Genomic DNA, 25753 nt, shown 5'->3' with positions numbered 1-25753 from the left:
GTATTTCTGGACCTTCTCCCTGGTCTCCCTTTTTCACAAAACAAACATTTGTACATAGCTATGATTTGTTATCCTCTCAATATTTTCATCTCCGGTGCAAAAATTTCTTAGTTTCATCATTCATTCTTTTTTTTTTTTTTTTTTTTTTTAAGAGTGAAAATGCTATGTTGTGGTCCAGACTCAGTTCCCACAGTCCTCTCTCTAGGTGTAGATGGCTCTGGAAGTATAGCTTTAAAAGAAGTGAGCTAGATTGTGTGATATTCCATCCAAGAAAATTACCCTTAATCCAGGAATAAGGAGATAACTGTTCTTTTTTTTTTTTTTTTTTTTTTTTAATAATGTTCCAATCATGTTAGAGCTAGAGTATGTATTCAAGTTCTGGGTGTCACATTTTAGAAAGGAGGGATTTCCAGAGGAAGGGGAAGGGGTGTTTCAACTTCATGCCATAAGAAGTTTTGTGGAAAACACTGCACATTTACTCTCAATAAGAAGATAACAATCTTCTAGGAAGGCAGTGGATAAAAGTGCTAGGTTTGGTGTCAAAGAACCTGGATTCAAATCCCAATTCTACCAACTTAATAGCCATGTGACTTTGGGCAAATCATCTAAGCTCCTTGGGCCTCCGGTTCCTTATCTATAAAGTGGGGTTGGATTAAATGATCTCAAAGTTCCTGTCCAAAGTATTTGAAGTGATGTAACAAGAAAAAGAGATTAGGCTTGTTATGTTAGATGCCTGAAGGCAATGAGTGAAAGCTGCAGTGGCAAATTTAGGCTTGATTTAAAGAAAAACTTCTTAAGAAATGGAGCTATCAAAACACTGGAATGGGCTGTTGTAGAGTCTCCTCATTAGATATGTTCAAGCAAAGAACTGATAACTTCTTGCTGGTTATATTACGGAGGGAGTTCATGTTCAGGTATGGGTTATAGTAACTTAGGGACTTTTAAACTGAGGGTCCAGGAATCTCTTGATAGATTTCAGGGGGTATGTAAACTTAAATAAGGAAAAAAAATGACATATTTTTTACTAACCTCTAATTAAAATTTAATATTTCCTTCAATTGTGAAATTAAAAAAATAAACTTAGGAGAAAGGGTTCATGGACTTAGGGATCCGTGCTACAAAAAGGTAAAGAATCCTTGAAATTTTATGATTCTGTCATCTCTTTTAAGAAGACATCTGAGGGGCAGCTAAGTGGCACAGTGGATAGAGTGTGAGCCCTGAAGTCAGGAGCACCTGAGTTCAAATCCAGCTTCAGATACTTAATATTTTCTAAGTGTGTGACCCTGAGCAAGTCACTTAACCCTAAGTGCCTCGGGGAACAAAGAATACATCTGAGCTACTAGACAACATGCAATCTCATATCTGTTACAAAAAGGAGAGTAGCTGAAGGAACTTTCTTGAATGTTTAAACTAAAAGTCACCACTAAGATTCCAATTGAAAATAAACATTACCACTTTTAAAACTAGATTCCATTATTTCTCTGATGGGATTAAAGATGCTTAAAGAAAATAATTCTCTCTGTTCTGCTCCACCAGGGGTAATGTATTACACACAGAGTGCTACAGAGAGGAAAAGACTGAACTCTATTTAGGATCTAACAAGATAGAGATGAAAACAAAGTGACCAGGTAGCTCTATTATCCTAATAATGTTCCAAAGGCAACATTCTGGTGTATTCTACCTTGTTCCTCTTGAGGTTCCCTGTGATATCCTATGATTGGCCCCTGCTTCTCATAAAGAGCAGAACACAATCTAACCATTAGTTCTGATGGCAGAACTGGAGAAAGGTAGGGGCCAGAGCTGGTTTTGATTTGTAAAGTGTATATGCTCCCCAAACAGCAGAGACAGACTCAAGAGGGAAAATCCATAAAACTTTTTAACTTGAGAGTTATCAGGAGTCCAGGAAAACACATAATTAAAACCAAACTCTTTTAATAAGTTTAAAATAAAATTGTGGTCTCTGGAAGGTTGGGAGGAAGAGACTGCTGAAATGAGTTTAACTTGTGTTTTTCTGGAGCCAAAGCCTGGTCCCAAGAGGATGGAAAAAAAGAAAAAAGGAAAAAAAAAAAAAAAACCAAAACAACTCATATTTACTTTTCCCCTAAAGAGAAACCAAGCAGCAGAAACATTTTATACCATGTTCTGGTACATTAGCTAAGTCTGAGGAAAGAATATGAGCTATTCTAGGATGGGCTGTGGAGAATTTTTTTTATTTTATCTCATATTATTCACTCATTAATGACTGATGATGACCAAGTAAATGATCTAAGCAGGGCTGCTGTTAAAGATTTGCTAAAATCAAGTACTTGTAAAAAATATAAACCTGAGTTAATCACGTGCCCTTTTAAGGCTTTACAATATTGCTTTTACCAAAAGAGATCATCTAGTTCAGCCTCTGTTCTTCCTCTAATCCAATCCAAGCAAACAGGAATCTTTCTTTTAACTTTCCAGAGAAAGCTGTTCTATTAATGCCCTCAACTTCTCATCTGAGAATTTCTCCTTTTGTTTTGAATTAATCTTTATGGGTTTTTGATATCCCAATGATATATTACCATTAATGGTAATAAAAAATCATAATACATAAATTTTAAGAACTCACATTTCAAAAGAACTTTGAGGTTTATCCAGCACTTTTCTCACAATCTTGGGAGATAAGTGGCACAATTATTTGTTTTGCAAATTGTGAAGGGCTGGAACTCTTGAGCCAATGCACTGGGGTCAGACAATGGAGAACTTGAGGCTAATTACTGATTGGACAATAGCCTATAGGAATATGCTTGGAAAATGGCCTTTTCCACTATCCTGTGCTGGCCCAATCCTTTGGTGTATTCAGAGAATTGTGGGAGGGACTAGGAGGTGCAAGGAGACTAGCCAGGGTCACTTCTGCAAAAGAGGAGGTGGTGAGGGCGTAAAGATCCTATGCATCTTCACTTCTACCGATAAAGACCAAGAATAAAGACTTTTGCTTATCCTGACTCCCGCTGAAGAAGCCCTTGGAAGCCAGGAAATAGGGTGAGTATTTTAATAGACAAACAGGGAACTTACTTGTTAAGGGCTAAACTAGTAACCTTTTCTAGCTGAAATGGGGCAGATGTTAGGAAAAGATTCTCCTCCAGCCCCACCCCTGCCCTGAAGGGATGCTATAGAAAGCATGCTTAAAATGATCAAGGGACAAGGTTTAATTATAATTTGGTTGCAGATAGCCAGACTTTTGGGAACATTAGAACACACACCCCTTGGTTCTTAAAGGAAGAAGAAATAGGGCTAGATAATTGGAAGCTGGTAGGAGAACAACTTTGTGAATATTACAATGATAAACATCCTCATTCAATTTCCAAGGAAACATTCTATACATACAACATAATACAATTGGCCTTAAAGAATCCTGCAAGTTATAGAAAAAAGAAAAATTTTCAGACCAGCCAGATGAGGAAGTGTGAGGAGAAAGAGGAAGACAATGAACTGATTAATAGCAATATCACCAGATGACATGTGGAATTAAGTGAGGATGGAGGTGTGGTGAAGGGCATGGTGATTCTCCCTCTGACCAGGCAGCTTCAACCCCGTCTAAATCGGAACTGGTTCCTGACAGTCCCCATCAACTTCACCTTCCAGAATGGAAGGAGGAGCAGTAGTGGGAAGGGCAGTGATATCACTAGCACCTCCCCCCCAGTAATCACTCCTTCTTATGACTAGATTGCAAAAGGCACTAATTAAAGCCACAGAAGAAGGACAGGATTTAGCCGATTTGAAAATCAATATGTATCCTGTGATTCAAAAGTTTAACTCTTCAGGTCAAGAGAGTAGAAGATACACTCCTTTTGATATAGAAATCCTCAAAGACCTGAGAAAGGCTTGCACTCTTTATGGGGCTACATCAGCTTATGTCAAGATGTTATTACAGAATTTGGCTTATGAAGTCTTAACCCCTAGGGACTAGAAATCTATAGCAAGGGTATGCTTAGAACTTGGACAAAACTTGTTGTGGCTTTCTGAATATAGTGAGCTCTGTAGGATACAAGCCCAACAAAACAGTCATAGTGGAGTTAATCCTCCAATCACCCGTGACCAACTAACTGGTGTAGGTTCTTATGCAGACATTTCAGTACAGATTAATTACCCCTTAGCAGCATATGAGCAAATTGCTGCTGCTGCTATCAAAGCATGGGCTTTTCTCCCCGGTAAAAACGACAAGGGTGAGGCCTTCACAAAAACTGTACAAGGGCCAAATGAACCCTTTGCTGATTTTGTAGGACATTTGCAAACAGCTTTCATACGGACTAATGGTGAAAATACAGTAACAGACATTATAATAAGGCAATTTGCTAAAGAAAATGCTAATGAGGTTTGTAGAAGGATTATACTAGGACTACACAAGGATGCTCCTTTAGAGATCATAAGACGCTGTGCCACAATGGGCACAAATACCTTTTATAGACAGGCTATGGTACAGATTTCCCAAGATCCCAACATGGGAAGACAGGCCCTTTTGGCAAGGGACTTCCAGAGAGACTCATCAATGCTTTCAATGTGGTAAAGTAGGGCATCTGAAAGCTCAATGTTGGCATAGAGACAGAGTGAGAAAACAGGGTAGGAGAACAAGACCCAATACCCCATGTCCAAAATGCAACAGAGGCTTCCATTGGGCATCTTAATGTAGACTGATTCAGGGAAACGGCATGAGGGACCCAGCCCCAGGACCTAAGGCAAAAAATATATGGGGCATGATGGCAGCTGATGCTACACCCAGAAAGTGCCTAGAAGTTCAGTACCCAGACATGACTAATTAGCCAGGAAGCCATCTGATGGGAGAAAGGGAGTATACAATCAATCAGCCAGAAAGCATCCTGATGGGAGAAAGAGTTTACAATTGGGGAGAACAGAGTTGTATACAGCTGGGACTACTGAGATAGCCCCTGGAGAGGTGAAATCTGTTCCTCCCCAGCCTATGGATTCCTTGCCTCCAGGCACAGTAGGCTTGACCATTTCACCTCCTGAGAGTACTTACAAAACAGTGTCCATCCATACACTGATGCCCATGGGAAGCTGGGGAATGTGTAGATAATATTCCAGTCACTAATACAGGTAGACAATGTGTGACTTATCAACCAGGAGAAGTAGTGGCATCAGGTTTACTGATATAGACTTCTAATAAGCAATCTGGTGATAGTTGCCCAGATTCTGACTCCAAGCAACAAAATCCAGGAATATACTGGACAGCAGCTGTGACAGCTGACGACCTATGCTCACTATCTATATACATGGTATACCATTAGAAGGATTGGTAGACACCGGTGCAGATCGTACAGTCATTAGAGGTGCCAAGTGGCCCAGTCACTGGCCAAAGATTAAGGCAGAACCTATATTGTCTGGTGTAAGAGGATCAATAACAGTTGAAGTTAGTGCTACCCCTTTGAGATGGATATTTGAAGGTGAAGCAGGAGTTTTTACTTCTTTAATAGTTGAAAAAATCCCTATCAATCTGTGGGGAAGAGACATTTTACAACAATTAGGATTAAAAAAAGTACTTCGGTTTTTTAGGCAGGGCTGCTATTGAAGGCCTGCCAACACTTTCACCTGTTCCTATCCAATGGAAAACTAATACACCAGTGTGGATAGAACAGTGGCCCTTAGCTAGTGATAAAATTCAGGCCTTACTAGATATAGTACAGGAGCAATTGATCAAGGACATTTACAACCTTCTCTAAGTCCTTGGAATTCCCTAGTATTTGTTGTAAGAAAGAAATGTGGAAAATGGAGGATGTGGACTGACTTAAGAAAGGTAAATGAACAGATGAAAACTATGGGAACTCTTCAGCCTGGACTTCCATCTCCTACTCAATTGCATGGAGAATGGCCTCTTTGGGTTATAGACATTAAGGATTGTTTCTATTCTATCCGTCTAGATAAGGAGGATATGAAAAGATTTGCCTTTTCAGTGCCCAGTGTTAACTTAGCTGAGCCTTATAAAAGATATGAATGGACAGTTTTGCCATAGAGAATAAAAAACAGCCCTACTATGTGTCAAATGTATGTTGCTGCTGCTCTTACTCCAGGAAGAAAAGCATTTCCAAAAGTAATGCTATTACATTACATGGATGATATATTGGGATGTGCACCTGAGGAACAAATGTTAGAAGCATGTCTACAAAAGACCATGGAAACACTAAGGAACTACAAATTGCAAATAGCTCCAAAAAAACATTCAAAGACATGCTCCTTTTCAATATTTGGGATATGAAGTATACCCTAAGATGCTTACAGTAAAAAAACTTTTCTTAAGAACAGAGAAGCTAAACACCTTAAATGACTTCCAGAAATTGAAGGAGATATCCAATGGATATGTCCAGTGTTAGGCTTGACTACCTATCAATTGCAACCATTATATGACATTTTAAGGGGAGACAGTGTTTTAAACTCATCATGCCAGCTTACAAAAGAAGCTCAAGAGGCTTTGAGAGAAGTTGAACTGGCTTTATCCAATGTGGTTGAGTCACTTAAAAACCCTTGGAAATATCAGTTTTTGCTACACAAGAAGCACCCACAGCAGTCCTTCATCAAGGAGACAGTGTGATAGAGTGAGTGAACCTCCCAACACAACCAGAACAAAGCCTTACTCCTTACCCAGTGCCTGTGGCTAAAATTTTATTATAGACCATTAAGCAAGCAATAAAATTATCTGGGATAAGAACTGACAAGATATACACCTTTTATACCAATGCACAAATTAATGTATGTCATCCCAGAGTGGCAACTTTTATTAACTTTGTCCATCAGAGAGAGATGGAGCAGACTCTTGAATAACTGGCGATGGATTCTTGAAGAAAATGTTTCTAAAATTCCTCTTAAAGGATCAACTATCTTTACAGATGCATCCAAACATAATATTTGCGCTGTATACTCTCATGACTTAACTATAAAGAGAGTAGTCAGAACTCTTTTTCAGTCCACTAAGCAGAATGCTTAGCAGTATGCAATCATTCTAGCTCTTACTTATTATCCGGGAGACATAAATATAATATCTGATTCAGCCTATTCAGTAGGTGTAGTACAAAGAATTGCCACAGTCCAAATAAAATTTGTAGCTTCTAACATATATCAGGTTTTTTTTTTTTTTTTTGCTGAGGCAATTTGGGTTAAGTGACTTGCCCAGGGTCATACAGCTAGGAGGTATTAAGTGTCTGAGACCAGATTTGAACTCAGACACTCCTGACTTCAGGGCTGGTGCTCTATCCATTGCGCCACCTACCTGCCCCCATATATCAGTTCTTTAAGGAACTTCAAGAGCAAGTGAGAAAGCATCCAGGTAAGATTTACATCTTTGCATGTCCACTCTCATAGTGGACTTGCAGGTCCTATTTTTGATGGTAACTCAAAGGCAGATAGTCTTCTAACCATGTTGGCCAATACTCCTTTGTTTCAAGAAGCACAAGAATTTCATTTTAAATATCATCAGGCTGCTCGAGCTTTACATTTATAATTTAGAATAACAAGAAAGGAAGCTAGGAGCATAGTAAAAGCCTGTACAGCTTGTATTCTTTTCCACGCTCCTACACTCCTTCCAGGGAAGAACCCTTGTGGTTTGAGACCTAATGAAATTTGGCAAATGGATGTGACCCATTAGAAATCTTTTGGTCGTCTGTCTTTTATCCATGTTATGGTAGACACTTTTTCAGGTTTCACTTTTGTAATATCAGCAGCAAAAGAGACAGCTCGAGTGGTTATATAAGCTTTTGCAATTATGGGTGTGCCACAAGCAATAAAAACAGACAATGGACCTGCATATACTTCTAAACATTTTGCACACTTTTGTGCACAGTATAAGATTTTACACACCACTGGCATACCTTTTAATCCTCAAGGACAGGCAAGAGTAGAGAGGAGAAACAGAGACATTAAGACGCTCCTCCAAAAACAAAAGAAAGGGGGAGCCATAGGACCCTAGAGAACTTCTAAATCTAACTCTTTATACTATTAACTTCTTGGTTTTTGACAAAAATGCACTGGCTCAGCAGACAGGTTTTATAACCCACCAGAAGGGCAATGTCCAGTGCGAGCAGCTCCTGTATCTTTAGATAATCACCAGGTGATGTGGAGAGACCCAGAAAGTGGTGAATGAAAGGGACCAGACAGGTTAACTGTTTGGGGGAGAGGGTTTGTTTGTATCTCCACCGATGGATAACAACAAGTCATATTCACTTTGTCCATCGGAGAGAGATGGAGCAGACCCTTGAAACAAAGAAGACCCAAGAAACATCGGGTGGTTCTGTTGCTGACTGTGCCCACCACTAAAAGAGACCTGGCAGTTATGGCATTTGACTCATGGACAACAAAAATTGTTGGACTTCAAAACCCTCTGGAATCACTGGAATCCCTGAGATATGATTAAGATTGTTATTGGACTTCAAAAACCCTCAGGAATCATTGGAATCCCTGAGATTATGATAAGATTGTTATTGGACTTCAAAACCCTCAGGAATCATTGGATTCTCTAAGACATGATAAGATTGTTGTTGGACTTCAAAACCCTCAGGAATCATTGGATTTTCTGAGAAATGATAAAACTGTTGCAGGACTTCAAAATCTGCAGGAATCATTGGATTCCCTGACATGTGACAATAGATTGGTTTTGGACAATCTCTTGGCTGCTGAAGAAGGCGTATATGTGACTGTTGTTTACATACCCTTCTTTAAAGACTTATGGAAATCTTTTACAACACCATGTTGATTCATATTGTTTGTTGTATCACTACTTGCATGTACAATTCATGTTTGTTACACCACATAGAGCCTGCCCTGGCTGTGGGGAGAGTCACCACTAATAGCCTTTGCATTATTGCTATGTGCTTGTGTAATACCTCCCATGCTGATGGGTTTGTGCATACTTGTCTCTAATAAGGCCCTTCAGCCCAGAAACCTGCCAGCAATCCCCACTTCCCTTTGGTGCTTTTCATCTGCCTTCCTGAGATGTCAGGGAGGGTGTGATCATCTCCTTTTTAGTGCTTTCACCTCCCTTTCTGAGAAGTTGGGGTGGGGAGCATGACCACCTCATTTGCACTATTTTCACCTCCTTTCCTGAGAAGTCAGGGAGGGCGTGATCACCTCCTTTTTGGGGTTCTCACTTCCCTGAAAAGTCAGGGATGGTGTGACCACCTGTACTCTAAAACAAAAGAAAGCAGGAGATGTGAAGGGCTGAAACTCTTGAGTCAATGCATTGGGGTCAGACAATGGAGAACGTGAGGCTAATTACTGATTGGACAATACTCTATAGGAATATGCTTGGAAAATGGCCCTTCCCACTATCCTGTGCTGGCTCAGTCCTTTGGTGTATTCAGAGAATTGTGGGAGGGACTAGGAGATGCAAGGAGACTACCCAGGATCACTTCTGCAAGAGAGGAGGTAGTGAGGGCGTAGAGATCCTACTCTCTTCCCTTCTACCAATAAAGACCTAGAATAAAGACTTTTGCTTATCCTGACTCTGGCTGATTCTAAGATATCCAGGATGCTAGCCCGGGTGCCACAACAAATGAGAAACCTGTTCCTCAGAAAAGTGCCAAGATGAAAAACTGAGAAGGAAATGCACAGTTAAGGATAAGCCTTTTGTTAATTATATATTCTTATAAAGGTAAAGATACTAAAGGAAGCTACAAGAACACCTAAATTAGCTGTGCATCTTGGGAGTAAATAACAGGCAAATAGAAGCAAATTGTGGTAACGATCAGTCTAAGTGGGATAAACAGCCAGGTCCAAAATGACTTTCCAAGGTCATTTTCCTTTTTTGATCATTACTGGCTCCTCATAGAGCCTCCAATTCAAGGAAGAGGCCTAGATCAAAACTGTCTACACTTCTCCCCAGGGTTCCCTGTGGCCCTTTCTCTGCCATGCCCCACAGCCAGGTATGGCTCTATTCCCTGCTTTCAGCTTCCTTTTAGGTAGGTGCTTCCTTTATTAGAATGTCAGCCATCTGTTTGCATTTGTATTCCTAGTACTTAGTGCAGTGCCTATAATAAAATTTTTTTGACTAACTGACCAACTGGCTAATCTAAACCAAGTCACTAACTTTATGTGGCCTACATAAGATTAAAACAGATTAAGTAGCTTGAAAATGCAGAATATTTCTGAATCTCCATTTCTAATGTTCATAATTTTTTCCCCTTTTCTTCTCTATCCTGCTTCTGCATGATTTATTTTGGGGCCTAGACATATTTTTGGCCAATATTGATCTTCATTTTTATTTTACATTACAAATAGCAAATGAAATTTGCTCTTAAGAATATTAAAAAAACCAAATTAGTTATCATGTCCCTCTTTTTTTTTTTATATCATGTCCCTCTTAAGAAAGCATTATTACAAAAAATGTTAACAGTTCATGGAATGCATCATAAATGCAAAAATCCCAACAAAGTTTTCAATTCTACTTCTTGAATGAATTTACTTTTCTCATCTTTATCTCAATTTTGTAGTCTTTTGCTTCTCCTGGATCATGGCTCTTGGACTATGCAACAGCTGTTGTTGGTTACCATCACAGTCTTAGGCATTAAATTTTCCATGTCCATAGCTGGTGGGGAGGGGGGAAGGGGGAGAGGAGAGACTGAGTTTTAATATAATAAAGGCCAAGATTCAGAAATCTACTTGAGTTGCAGTTATTTTAATTTTCTTTAGCTTCTGAGTCAAAACTTTTGCAAAGAGATTAAAAAGTCTCTGTTGAGGCCCGGGCAGAGAATTTTAAAAGAGAAGTGAGTGGCACATACTGAAATAATAGAAGGGAATCTTTTCACTGAGGAGACATTATCAGAGGCCAGGCTCCCTTCTTTGTCCTCCCTCCCACTGCTCTAAGGGCTCAATTAGTAAAGGAAAACTGGACTGAGCTGGAGGTCTGATCATGGCTTTCATTTTGGAGGAAGCAAGAACTCTTTAATGCTTAAGAACATTTGGCCCTTTCCAGAGAACTAAGGGTTTAGGAGTAAGGGTTGGTCAAGTAATAGTGTTAATTCTAGGTTGATATATCCCCAGAAGTGTAAGTGAAAGGAGTACTAGTATGTAATGATAAATGATCATTTCTCATTTGATAAAATGACAGTTTCCTCATCTGAAAAGATGAGAATAATAACAATACTTACTTCCCAAGGATATTGTGAAGATCAAATGAGATAAGATTTGTAAAGCACTTAGCACAATGCCTGGCCCATAGAAGGTACACTCTCTCTCTCTCTCTCTCTCTCTCTCTCTCTCTGTGTGTGTATATATATATATATATATATATATATATATATATATATATATATATATATATATATATATATATATATATATATATATATAAGCTTAAGTGTTATTATAATTATGATTGTTATAAAGAAAAGACTGGTAACAGAGAAGCAAAACAATGATACCACTTAAACAAAACTGAATTTAGAGAAATAGAGTTTTGTACTTGCATTTTAAAAGGATAATGGTGAGCATTTTGAGCTTAAGGCCAATAAACTCACATGGTTTTCAGCATTAATCAGAGGTGGTTATTAAATAGTGATAAACTAAAGGTTTAAAGCAACAGGATTCCTGGCTCCTAGTTCTTTCAAGTGCTATGAGAGCTAGAGATCAATACTTTTTTTTAGGAGGTCTGTTTTTGTCTCTTTTGTTTTTACTTTGAACCAAAGATTTTAACCTTTTTTTTGTGACACAGGACTCTTTTGGTAGTTTGGTGAATGAACACCTTCTTACAATAACATTTTTAAATGTGTAAAATAAAATGCAGAAGATTAAAATAGAAATGTAACCTTTTGCCGACCAAGTTGAAAAACTCCCTAAAATCTACTGATTCAAGAATCTCAGGTTAAATACCTCTGTCTTAAACATTTGTGTAATCTAATACTAGGATCATCTCTAGATGCTAGAAAGAGAGATCAGAGACAGTCTTTAATAATTTTCCACAGCAATCTTCTTGTTCAACATATGGAATAATACACAGGCCAAGAAACACTTCTAATTGACAAAGTTACTTATAATTTGGGCGGCTAGGTCATGGTGCAGTGAATAATGTGCTAAACCTGGAGTCAGGAATTCATCTTCATGAATTCAAATCTGGCCTTGGAAACTTCCTACTCTGTGACTCTTGGCAAGCCATTTAACTCTATCTGCCTTCATTTTCTCATCTGTAAAATGAGCTGGAAAAGGAAATGGCAAAGTACCCCACAGTACCTCTACCAAGAAAACCCCAAATGAGCTCATGAAGAATTGGACACGAGTGAAATGACTAACAATACCTACAATTCTGCCATCAATAATACATTCCTTGCTAAAGTGATGAAAAGAAACTCTCTAGAGTCTGAAAAATGCAGTGGAAAAGCCTAGTTTGTCTTTAGGGAGCAGACCCCGTGCTGAAGTTATCAATGTGAGACCATGATCAACTCCTCATAACCTATACTTATTCTGTGTCCATAATGTTCACCACCCTGTGTCAGGGACCATGGAGAATGCACCCAAAGAAGGAGATACAAACCTTACCTTTGATGTGGGTTGTGCTCCCTTTAGGAAACTAATCCTTTCAGATTGATTTATTCCTTTCTGATTCCCAGCCCCTCCTAGCTGAGGCATAATCAATTCAAGAAGCTAGGACCTTTGATTCACAAATTCTGGTCAAAAGCACCCTTCTGAATTCCAATAAGAGATCGGGCTCTCCCAGCCCCCATCAGATCTAAGCCAACTTGGGACTCCACCCACGGGCCCCTTTGGCTAAATCTCTCATTATAAAAGAGCCAAGCTGGAGTCCTCTCTTTGCAGAGGTCCCAACACATGTCAGCCTTGTGCCTGGCACGCCAAGGGTCTCTGCCTACTGAAACACTGTTTCTGGTACCTTTCAATCTCTACCTTTACTTTTTACTAACTAGACTTTAACCTTACTTCCAAACTCCATGCTAAACCTCTTTTATCAATCTAGATTTCCTTTACAGGGGACTCTTGAGCTGCTACTAGGGTTCATTTAACTCCCTATCCTTGTGCCAAATCCAAAAGAGTTGCAGGGGAGCTCCATTTGACTCCCTGTACTCCGAATCTGCTACCAGACCTCCATTTCATTTGGGTACTCCAAATCTAGACCTCATCACCCTCATGAATTGAAGCTTGGGAAGAGAACCAACATATAAAGCAACTGGCTGGATACAAGTGCTTCCACAGGACAAACAAAAGAATACAGAAAGTGATGATATGAATATAATCCAGATATGTGGCCCAGACATTATAAGTATTATATACAGGCTATCAGGAAAGGGAAAGCGGTGGCTGGAGTTATTGGAAAGGCTTAAATCATTGGCCGATGAGACCTCACTGAAAGTGAGTGAAAGTCAGGCAGCCTGGCGTGGTCTGGCTCAGGGTAAGAAAAGCCTGGGAAGAACCTGGAAGGAATGGACGTGAGATCCCTTGCTGGGGACCCAACATTGTGTGCTCTGAGTAGGACTGGGGGTACTGAAGTGGGAGGTTCTATGTGTTTTAGTTTCTCAGTAAATCATAGTCCTTTCTCCTCCCTAGAGAAGAGCCTTGGTCCTTCAGATTTGGGATACTTTGAATTTAAGAATTTCCTTTCAGTTCACAGTATGGCGTTGTGCATATGGAACCTGGAGTTAGATTTAAATCTCAGCTAAGACATGAACCACCTGGGTGACCTGGAAGTCACTAACTTCTATGTGTCTGTGTCTGTTTCCTCCTCTGTAATATGAGAATTAAGATTCCATCCAGATCAAACACCATGATCCTATGATGCCTTAGGTGCTTTGAGAACCACAGAACACAGCTAGGAGAACATTTAATCCAATCTCATGTTACAGATGGGGAAACTGAAGAGTTAAATTTGTAATATATAGGTTTTCTAACTCCAAATTTAATACCCTTTATACTTTCTACTATAGCTGATCCATTAATTAAGCATGAATTCATATTTCTCTTATTTAGAATTTGTAATAAGGTGAATAAATATTGGTTTGAAATGTGTCTGTGAGAACAGGATTTGCTAAGCAAACAAGTAATCTAAACAAAATGCTTTTTGGGAAAAAAAGAGGTGCTTTTCAAGGCCTTAAAAATTAGTTGTAATGTCACATATATATAACTCTACTTCTATATATATAAATAACTCTTACACTAATTTTAAATGATATATATATATACTTGCTCACTAATAAACATAGGGAGAGAAGGTCCTCTACTTGAAAAGACTTTATTAGAAACTATTTCTATAATTATGTATCTATTTAAAAAAATAAGGCAACTAATAAAACCTCACATATTTTATATATACAGATTTGACTTTTCAACTAATTATTTTTCAAGGTAGTTTTTTTTAAACAGGTTTGTTTTACTAGGCTTTCCCAAAGTCTAACATACACATGGGCATACACTCTGCTCTTAATAAGATTTAATACTTAGAACTATATTATAGCTCACATTAAATTAATTCCCAAATGATTAAGAACTGAGTTTTTCCAGAGCTATCAGGAACTTCTTCCTTACCCTGTTTTGCCTCTTCTTGGATTTTGTCCTTTTATTTGGTTTTTATTTTGTTCTTATATTCTTTGCACTGAGCACAGGGCCGTAGTAAGCACTTGGTCAATGCCTGTTAGACATTCTAGGAGAAGGGCCCCAAATCAACTTGTTACCAACTTGAGCAGAAGATTTGAAGAAGAAATGCTAGGATCACATCTGGATTTTGTTTATCTAGGCTCCTTATTTCCTTGAATAGATATTTAAGAGCTCTAGTGTTCCATTTACCAGAAAATGTGAGTTTGTTTCCCTACTTACATAAGCCTTTCAAACAAGTTTATATTCATATAAAGTGAGGAAGAACACAGAACTGGGTTTTTTCTTCAATAGTTTTAGTTCAGTTATGGCAATGGATTGGAAGAGACAGGTCCAGGCTCTCACAGGTCTCTTTAGACATACATTTTATAGATCTCATGTGTAAAATTGCTCATAAGAGACATCACCCTCTGGAGTGTATGACTGCAGGCACACACTTCCTGCCTTGCTCTTCCTGATTATTATTGTTCAGTCACTTTTTATTGTGTCTGACTCTTTGGGACCCCATTTGGGGTTTTCCTGGAAAAGATACTGGAGTGGTTTGCCATTTATTTCCTTCTCCAGCTCATTTTAGAGATGAGGAAACGAGGCAAACAGGATGAAGTGACTTGCCCAAAGTCACACAGCTAAAGTATCTGAGACTAGATTTGATCTTGGGAAGATCAATCTTCCTGACACCAGGACTAGTAACTTAATTCACTGTGCCACCGGGCTACCCCTTTCTGGATACTACTATGCTAATTATAAATTATAATATGCATAATATGTGTATATAGTTTGTATATATGTATATAATATATTATTTATATGTATATGTTATATATAAAATAATCATAAATCATTAAGTATTTTGGAAACATCTTTGAAAAATATGATAATTTTTACATCAAAAAATTATAGTTCTCAAGATGAACAATGACAATTTTAGAAAGCTCCATGCCACAGTGGTCAACCTGACATACTTAGCGTCTATATTTGGCCGCTTTACTGGTATCCAAATTGTGTAACTCTTAAAGAACATTACTGGGTTTCAAGGCTGGGCTATGGAGCCAGCTTCCTAGCTATGGATAACCACGACCCACGCTAGACAATGAATAGGTCAAGCTCACATCCAAGGAGGTGAAAGGCAACTCTAGTCATTACAAACCCTTGGTCTTGAAGCTATTCTGCAGATCTATTTTTAATGGTGCCAATTCAATTAAAGATACTAGCATTAGGAAAAGGAGATAAAGAAGAAGCTCTTTAATTTTCTGATGAGTTTTAATTTTTTGTTACTTTTTCAGTTATGGAGCCTTTATTTTTCTCCCTCTCAGCCCCACCCAGGGGTGTGCTGCAGTCAGCTAGAACAGGCTCTTAGGGGAATATTATTAAATTTTCAGTGTGAGCATTTCCACTTTTGTTAAGTAAGCATTTACTTATTGTAAATAGGCAAACACTTCAAATCAGGGCTTGCTTTATTTTTGTTGTTGTTGTTGATTGTCTAGATTTAATAAAGTGATAAGAGATAATCTGCATTTTAATAATGCAGATTAAACATAATGTGTCAAAACCACATTCCACCTCCTATCCCTTACCCCTAAGTGATTGCTAAATATTTGCCAGAGTGTCCCTGCTCACATCTCACTGGAAAAAAATTTTTTTGTTACAAACATATATAAATATACACACATATGTATTTATACACACATGTATAGATGTGTGCATGTGTATAGAAGAGTGTGTGTATGTGTACATATGTATTTGAACAAAATAAATCCCATACTGATTATGCCCCAAAATGTTTCGTTCTCTATTCTTGGTCTGCATTATCTCTTGACCAGCTATTCTATTCGATCACAATTCTATTCTACCATGTTTATTTTCAGAATGCTTTCACATCATATTCACATTTTATCTTCTCAAGGTATATGTAAGTAAAAGGTCACAGAACAGCAAGGCCCAGCTAGAATATAGGAGCCCTTATTTTCCTTCCTTCCTTCCTTCCAGTAGACTACACACATATACTTGAACAGATACAATTGATAATCTAGGTTTCTCCTTTGAAAACTAGAACTAATGACTCTGCTCTGTAACTCTGAACCAAAGCAACACATACAACATAGATATTAGTCATAACATCTAATTAAAGAAACAAGAAGTACCGACCCTCCTGATTGTCCCTCCCCGCTTGCCTCTGATGACAACTGGATCCCAGAGAAAGTACAGCTCTCTCCGTGTCACCTTTAGGCAGTTCTTTCTCCCCCCAGACTGGGACATAACTAAATGAGATAGGACAAATACATGCAGTAGGGTTTGCAGGATTCTTTATCCCCTAGAGTGGGCTGCTCTTATATGATCCAAGCTCTCCATCTACAGGCGATCCTTCCTTTAAAGGGAGTAGGGGCAGAGCTTCTTAGAGCTGTCACATAAGAAAAAAGCAACCCAAACTCTGTGGAGGGAGCAGCTGCCTTTGTACACTTTCCCTAGGTCCCAACAGAATGAGAGTTTGGCCCCGCCCAGTCCGGGTCTCTATGGAGCTGTCTGAATCTTTGTTCTTCTCTCTCCTGGTTTTCATGCAGAACTTCCACCTTTCTTCAAAGTTCATATGACACAAGGCCTGTCCTGACTTCTATGTCTCCTCTCCACTGTACAGAGTACTTACTTTGTACATGCTGTTTCTGTAATCTTATGTAATCTCCTTGAAGGCAGAGGCTGTTTCATTTTTGTCTTGGTATCTACATAAATCTAAATACTTTGTGGATACCAGTGCAGAAATCTTCCTTATCTTTATACAAAAAACTCATACTTTCCTATGAAACTGTCCTTGATTTGAGGTTATTATATAATGAATTTTCTTGATTAAAGTTTAAAATAATACTGTAGTGGTTTTAATTAGAGAGAAAATAGTTACACATTGCAAACCTCATTAATATTTTTTAACCAGACAAATGTTTCTCAACATAATAGATTATAAAGTAAAGGGAAAAAAAGTATCTGAAACTGGATTTGATCTTGGGAAGATCCCAGATTAGCATTGCCTGAGATAAAACATTTAGAGGTTCAAAGGATATGCTTTCCAGAAAGGAGATACAATGCATGTTCAAAGAACGATCATTAATATTAAGAACAGAGTGATCTTAGCATCTAATGATGCTAGAATCCATCAAAATGGATTCCATTCTCATGGAATTATTACCCAAATGTTTATCAAATTTTTAGTTGCTTTTAATGTTACCAAAAAATTATTCCTCATTTTGTAAATTTTATGGTTAGTATGAAAAAAAGGAAGACAGTTAGGTGGCACAGTGGATAGAATGCTAGAACTGGAGTCAGTAAAACTCATCTTCCTGAGTTGAAATCTGGCCTCAGACACTTACTAGATGTGTAACCTTGGGCAAATCACTTCATCCTCTATGCCTCAATTTCTTCCTTTCTAAAATGGGCTGGAAAGAAAATGCCAAACACTTCCAGTATTTTTGCCAAGAAAACCCCAAATGGGGTCACAAAGAGTTGCGGACATGATTGAAACAAGTGACCCACAACAAAGTATGAAAAAACACTGCTACTTACAATCCTAGCATTTTCCATTCTAGATAATGGCAAAGATGGTAGCAATCTGAACTGAAATTTAAAATGTAATGACTCTCGGCTTTAAAATACAAGTTAAATTCCATTGCTATAAATACACTTACAGCCATTTTCAAAGATCCTCAAGACCCATCAAGGTTTTTCCATAAATTGTGAGGATGTTGACATTTTATGGATTCCATATTTATCTATGAACCTGAGAACACAGGCAACCTTTTCAAAATTTTCATTAGCCATTGCCTTGTATTGTTTTACACAGAAATTTGCAAGGAATATTGATTTTCTAGGCAGCCATTTACAATAGCTCTTACCCCTTCTCTCCCTAACTCTAACTTAGAAACCAAAGAAATTGCCATCACCTGCTGAGAGTCATCTTGAAACTACTCAAAAAAATTGGTAGAAAAATATGATTATTAGAAACCAATATTGGAGTTATCAAACAAAAACACTAAAGGCCACTATTTCTATAATACTGTTTATCATATTAACTACTGCAAGGAGTTTTAAAAAGAACAAAAAGCTAGCTTCTATCTCTAAAGCACGGACCATCAGAGCTAGTTTTGATGTTGCCCACATCTTCTCTGTCTTTGTTTATTTTTGTTTTTTAAAGTTCAAAATAAAATCTTTTGTAGTTTAATTTATGGTTATATTGAAATATATTTTCAAAATATTAGCTCCCTATCTAAATGTATATTGTTTTCCAATTCTCTCTCAAAACATTTTCCTTATAAGGAAAGAAGTTTAGAGTATCAAACAACGTAAGAAAGTTTAACTATATTACCAGAAAAAACATCCAAGAATATCAATATCATATGTTTTTTATTTCACACATTAGTGCAGGAGATATGCCTCTCATTCTCTATAAAGACTAACTTATAGATTACTTACTAGAGGCTTTGGATAATACTAATGAATGACTTTATCTAGGCTTTGAGCCTAAAAAATGAAGAATTCACTTTCAGATTTAGTTAACTCTATGGTCTTTAAAGTTCAGTCTCTGGAGCCCATAGAATGGGATCGTACAAATGGGAATCTTAGGTGAATCCTCTAAAGTTCCACCTGGATTTGTTGATCCCCATGATAGACTTGACAACAGACAGTCTGGGGACCCAACCCTTCCCTCTATCCCTTAGCCCTAGTCTCCAGGGGCTCCACTTGTCTGGGCTTTGAACTCCCACAGCCATTCTGAAGCTTTTATTCTCAACCTTCACTTTTAAAATGAATTTAATCTTGACCTACATATGACGTGAATGTTCTATTACCCATTTGTGACTAATTTAATAGTTTTACTTTGTTGTCTCTAATAAATTCACTGTTCATGTCAGTGTGCTAATAAGTTTGTGGAATCCTTACAGTGGTTGCTTGTGCAACACTGCTAACATACTAACCACTGTAACTCTCTCTACATTAGGAAGCTAATGGCACCTCCATGGGAGCAGTAGGCAGCAAAGGCACAGTAATAATAATAAAAAAAAACCAAGGTTGAATTTGTAGAGCATCTTTATTCTTACAAGTCTAAAGCCATATGGATCAGGTGAACCTGATTAATGAAATCTTGCTGTTCTACTGGAAGAGCATTTATTTTCAATAGCTCCAAAATATTCTTTACTAAGTCAAAAACTATTGACCATCAAAAACTCATTACAATAAGCTGTGATTGCTATGATTCTCTATAGCTATTAATTATTGGGAAGTGAGGATCAGGTATAATACTAAATTTAAAAAAATAAAACTCATAAATTATTATGACGTCTTAAAAAATGATGTAATATTTGTATTTTCTCCTACCTAACTTCATCCTACCTAACTAGCTTCTTGCAATAAGTAAAGTGATGGTAGACAAAAGAGAAGCCCTGCATATGATAGGTAATCAATATATTGTGATAAATCTGAGAAGTATAAAAGGGGGCAGAAATGATCACTATTAAAAAAAAAAAAAGATAATAGTTCTATGACTAGCAGGAAGTAGCTAAACTAAATATATCCAATGAGTATGTTTTCTCTTCTTCAGAAAACAGAGAATAAGCTAATGATCCAGGATTCAACGATAGCAAATTTTATGCCCTTTCAACTTCATCATGGTGTCCCCTAAAATCTTAGTGTACTTTTAAGTTATAAAAGCTTAGGGAACCAATCATCAGCTAAGCAGAATCTGGAAGCCTGATTCCATCAATCTTTCCAATCAGAGGTGAGGAGGGACTGTGAGGGCACCTTAAGCTTTCAAAGTTTAAAACTGCACCAAGACTGTTGGGATTTCCTGTATACACTCCAGTACAGCAAGTACAAGTACATGGGTGAAACTCTCTCATACAAGAGTTCTTTTGCCATTTTAGTAAACTAAGCATCTGGATGGGGTAGGAGACCAAAAGGCCTTATACTAAATTCTACCATACAAGCAACAATGTTATAGGAAATGAAACAGAAAATAAAAAAGGCTAGGATATTAGATTAACATTCTCCTTCAAACTTTCCAGATCAATTTGGCTTCTCCCCATAGATTCCAAAAGAAACAATGATCTTTCTCCCCTTTTTAGCTCTGATTAAGACAAGTTATTCTTCTATGAAAGGACTATTACCTATAATAAGTTTACCATAGTTTTTTATCTCTTATGGTACACAGTAGTTTTTGCATTTTCTGGTTTGTTCCACTGGAAACTTCTAAATTAGTTGCAAATCCTGAGGTCTGGCTTATTTTAATAGTAAAACCTAGAAGAAAATGTAAACTCATGTATACATATAATGTGCATTTCTTCAGGATGTTAAAACACTACCAATCTTTAGACTGTACTTTCCCAAGTTGCTTTGCGTCTGCCTGAGGGGCTCTCTTCTACTTTTAAAGATTATGTTCTAAAGTCTGGTTCCTGGTAGTTTGAGGAGCAAAGTTTGAGTCCCACAGCTCACCGCCAAACCACCCCCTCTGCCCCCCACAATTGTAATTTCATAATCAGAAAAAGTTCAGCTTACTTTCCATTTGGAGACTTCCCTGGGAACACTTCCGACATAATACACAATTATTCAAGAAAACGAAGACATTTTAAATCTCTCATGATATAATGACAAGGGATCAACAAACCTACTGCCAAACAAATCACAAAAAAGTACAAGACATCACATGAATTTTGACATGGCTAAAATGTGCTTTTCCTCAGGAATTTATTAAGTACTTTGAACCAAAACTTCTTGCAAAGAAGCTAACAGGACTTTATTTACAAAGCCAACCAGTTTTTGTTTTTTTTCCTATTGACCCCACGTGCCCTGTAAATTCTAATTTCTGGAGCAAAAACAAGCACAAACAGGCACACACATCTACACTCCACCTCCAACACAAATCATGAATGTACATTAAATCAAAATACTGCTTACTCGGAGTGTCTTGGCAATTGGGGAGGGTGATGCCGGGGGAGAGTCAGATTGAGATTTCCTACTCCGAGTGAACTCTTTGCTTCGGGTGTATAGGGAAGACATAGTTCCTCAGGATTTGGAGAGATACCCCACCTTTGCAATCTTCACTCCACTGGGAAAATGGTCCTGTCGGCTGCCCTTCCAAAACCCCTCCTTCTGAGTGGGTGCAAAAAGCCTTCTTATAGAACTAAAAAAAGGATGCAAACCGCCTGGTAATTATAGTCTTGAGCTCTGAACCAGTCCCCGGCAAGGCAGAATCTGTAAGCCGTGCTCCATCAATGCTTCCAATTCAGCTCTGACCACGGGTGCCCAGAAATGACAGGTACCTTTATGGGGCCAGATCCTGTGCTGAGACACCTCCCTATGCCCACGGTGGTTCCTTGATCTTCCACACGAAGGATAGTCTTAATGAGGCTTTGGGATGCTCGCCCTTTAATAGAGCCTGACCCCAGGCTCCCAATGAGCCTGGATGAAAGCTCTGTAGAACAGCCTCCGTCCTTGCCAAAGAGAAGTCTGGGGAGCAGCTTTTGTCGTTTTATCCAGAGAGGAAAGAAATCAGGGAATGCTTCCCTCAGCCTGACTCCCTTGGACTCCAAAAGTACACGGGCTGCTGTGACAAGCTCAGGCTGGGCAATTTGAAGAACTCAAAAAAAGTACAAATAAGGAGCCAAGATTTTACCAAAAAAAAAAAAAAAAAAAAAAAAAAAAGCGCAACTCCGAGGAAGTGAAGTTTTCCTAAGTCCTTCCAGTCGGAGCTGCTTTTACATATAAACACACACACATCTTTTCCCCTCCCTCTTGCTATTTTCTGACATTCCAAATCCCTATTCGCTTAGTGAGGAATGCTGGAGTGGGGCCAAGGGCAAAGATTCACTTTCAACTTAAGATTCGGGTTGCCACTTGTAGGAGGAACAGAAAGCTCTCTAACTTTTAGGATCTGTTTTTTTTTTTTGGGGGGGGGCAAATCCACAGCCAAACCCCACCTCACTAGGGTACTTGGTCAGGGATTAAATGGCAGGCATGGGTCTCAAGTTCTGGTTTTTCTAAACACAGTTCTCTTCAGAACAAAGGGATTTTAAGCTAATGGAGCTTTTCCTTCATGATAAAACAAGACACACAGAGGCATCCAGCCAAAGTTCCTTCTGCACCCCACAAGTGCCCACCAGAAAGGGGGTTGGTCTGCAAATCGGGAGTTTTCCTGGCTGCCCCCTTGAGTAAGAAGTTGGTTAGTATCTGCCAGGACGCAGTGACCAGGAAAGAGGATGGGACTCAGAGAGCCCCAGGAAAGCTGCCCTCGGCCTGGAAGGATGCTGGAGGAGGCTTAAAGAGACATTTCCCAGAGCTGGTCTTCTGCCCTCTGTTGTTATCACACCTCCACCAAGGAGCTCCTGTGTCATTGTCTTGGAAAACATCTGAAATGCCATTCACTTTTGATTGGATTCCTGGAACCTGGGTACTGTCTTTTGTTTTTCCACATAATTTTTTTTCATGTTCAAAATTTCTCATCTTTCTTTTCCCCTACAACAGACCCATCATTTCTTTCTTTCTTTCTTTTGACTCTTTTGATGGGAATCAAATTGAAGGACTAGATGCTTTTTGAGGTCCCTCATTCCAAAATTTCTAGAATAACTTGGAAGATGTGGGCTCAAAAAATAAAAAATAAAAAAAAATAAGGTGGCTTAATCTGGCATTAGATTATCCCTAGTCTGAAATTTCCTGGGAAGACTTGTGACCTGGGTCAGTTTCTAACTAGGAAGACATGTTAGCTACATTGGCAATACTTGCAGTATTAGAACAAGGAATTCAAAATGAGCCTGGAGTGAAACCATCAAGTGTCAGCTGCTCTTGTGATTCTGGTTAATGGGTGCTAAATTACAATATTTGATTACATAGCTATCATCAACTAAGATAATTCATCTCTACTAACTACTACTTTTTAATGAAAAATTTGTAAGTTTAGGGAATAAATACAGAGCCATGACTTTACAGAGAAGAGCTATAACTCAAACTAACCTCTGGGACAAAATTATAGGAACATTAGCTGTGTGACTCTGTCACTTAACTCTGTCCCAATTGCTCATCTGTAAGTGAGATGAAGAAGGAAATGGCAAACCACTCCAGTATCTCTGCCAAGAAAATCCCATATGGGGTAACAAAGAGTGGGACACAACTCAAATGATTCAACAACAAAAAGCCACTATGTCTAATTAGGGTAGAATTAGGGATATAGTTTTCAATTTGGCAAATCCAGATGGAGAACAGAGGTTTAACAGGTTACTAAATTTCTTAAAGGAAGGCAAGAACAATCTTGATAACACATTTCCTGCCAAGGTGTTTTTTTTTTTTTTTTTTTTTTTAAATAACCAATTAATTGGGGGGGGGGGGATAATTTAGACAAAAAAGTCAATCTTTTGTTACTCTTGATTTGTATTTTAGCCTCTGTCCCCTCCTATCATATCTCCAGTCTCTGAAAAAATGACTTTAGTATTAAAGCATGGAATATAAAAGCAAATTTGAATTCATCAGCTGTCTTAAGGCCTCAAGAATATTTTGGGAAATCAAGTGGCTAATAAGAACATGGAAGAGGTGTGGGAGGATAAACAAATTCTCTGAATATGTGACTCTAATACTTTTTTTTATTCTATCTTTCATAATGTTTTTCTTAGAGACGGTATACATGTACCATTCCCTTGCAGCTTTTGTTATAATTACACTTCTTATATTCCATTTATTAAGGAAGACAATGTTGTTTGCAAATATTTACCATAAATAGAAAATTTTATTAAAAGTAATCAATGGAACTCTAGGTTTGAGTTTTTCAAGTAGCATAGTATATTTAATAATTCACCTTTGGGAGTAAAATAAATGACCTATATGTATGTACCCACTAGCCAAGCACAAATGACTAAGTACTTGACAAACTGGTAGGTAAACACTTATAATTTGATTCAATTCAGCAAATATTTATTAAGAATATACTATTTATAAAGCTAAACAGCTATAGGCTAGGTTTCTACCCAAATACAATTAGTAGGGAAATATTTATATGGCAGGATTCTTTAGAAATGTGACAATTCTGTCTTTCCAGAAGTATCTTCACTCAGTGACAAAGCCAGGAAAGCAACAGACCTGAGGGAGAAGATTTCCAATCTGTACACTTGGAACAATTAGCCTTACAAACTTATTGAGGAAATGATTTATTTCAGATAAGCAGCATAGAAGGTTTGTTCCATATGGTTTACTCCTCTTGGGGGAGGGAAACTGGGAAAAATGTCGGTAAACTTTTTGGATTCATTTGTGAGCACTGAACAAAGATGTAGTCTGGTCCTTAAACTCTAGCACTGAAAGCAAATATAAAAGTCAAATAAATGGGTCACAAATGTTTACTTGGTTCTGAAATATCATACACAAAATGTGTAAGCGTGCCAATAAAATGGATCATGATTGAATACTGCCCCTAGAGCACTAAATCTCACTTACTGAACATCTCAAACCATAGCAGAGAGAAAATAATGCCAAACAAGAATGGGAAAATTAACATTCTTGAACAACATTGAAGCATCAAACTGTACATATACAACAGTTCTCACTTTACATAAGTGGACCATTCCACAGAGCTCTCTGTAAAGTGATTTCTGTATAAAAGCAGATACATAAAAGCCCAATGCAGACACAGACAGAAGAGTACATGTGCAGTAGGACAGACAAGTGGTATCTGAGCACAGGCAGATGGAAAGGGAGTGGGGCACAGAGCAGGGCAAGGATCTATTCTCTCAGCACTAGAGGGTTTCAAGCCAAGCTGCAGCATCCATTCTTCTGTGTTCACTTGGAAAGTTTTGGTTTTGGGTTTTTAAATTTTTTTATTTCTTGGTGTGAGGGATGGGATAAGAGGCTGCAGAAGAGTAGGAGCAAAGAGTGAGCGAGCAGAGTACTGAAAAGTCAATGTAGATTTCTTTTGGAATATGGACTTCTTTCAGAATGTTATTTAAAGTCAAATATGATAATGCAAAATTTATGTAAAGTGAGAACTAGCTATAATTTAGTTCCTAGATGCAAAGGGCAGGCAAATTGGAAACTTGAAGCAGTGCACCTAAGACTGATTTTTAACATTATTAACTAAAAAGGAAATGAAAAAAATAGAAAGACTGAAAAAAGGAGGTTTTTAAATTAGAACTTTAAACAAAAAAGGCTAGTATCTAGGTGCTCTAGGGACCATGCA

At 38.0% G+C, this 25753-nt stretch overlaps 1 protein-coding gene across 10 annotated transcripts in view; it reads right to left on the bottom strand.

Annotated features, from left to right (window-relative positions):
* The window catches only part of PPP1R12B (protein phosphatase 1 regulatory subunit 12B), a 246141-nt gene that overhangs the window by 33433 nt on the left and 186955 nt on the right, over nt 1–25753 (bottom strand). The window contains exon 1 of one of the 10 annotated variants that reach the window (XM_074308821.1): nt 21496–22131. The exons of the other annotated variants lie outside the window; for them this stretch is intronic. Within the exon in view, the coding sequence (XP_074164922.1) occupies nt 21496–21597 (102 nt within the window). The 5' untranslated portion in view covers nt 21598–22131. Of the gene's footprint in view, nt 1–21495; nt 22132–25753 lie in introns of those variants that run through there. 10 annotated transcript variants of the gene reach the window in all.

This window comes from Sminthopsis crassicaudata, chromosome 4 (genome assembly GCF_048593235.1).
Source record: "Sminthopsis crassicaudata isolate SCR6 chromosome 4, ASM4859323v1, whole genome shotgun sequence".
Lineage (NCBI taxonomy): Eukaryota > Metazoa > Chordata > Mammalia > Dasyuromorphia > Dasyuridae > Sminthopsis > Sminthopsis crassicaudata.
The sequence above is the reverse complement of the archived record's forward strand: the minus strand, read 5'-3'. Positions and strand labels throughout refer to the sequence as shown.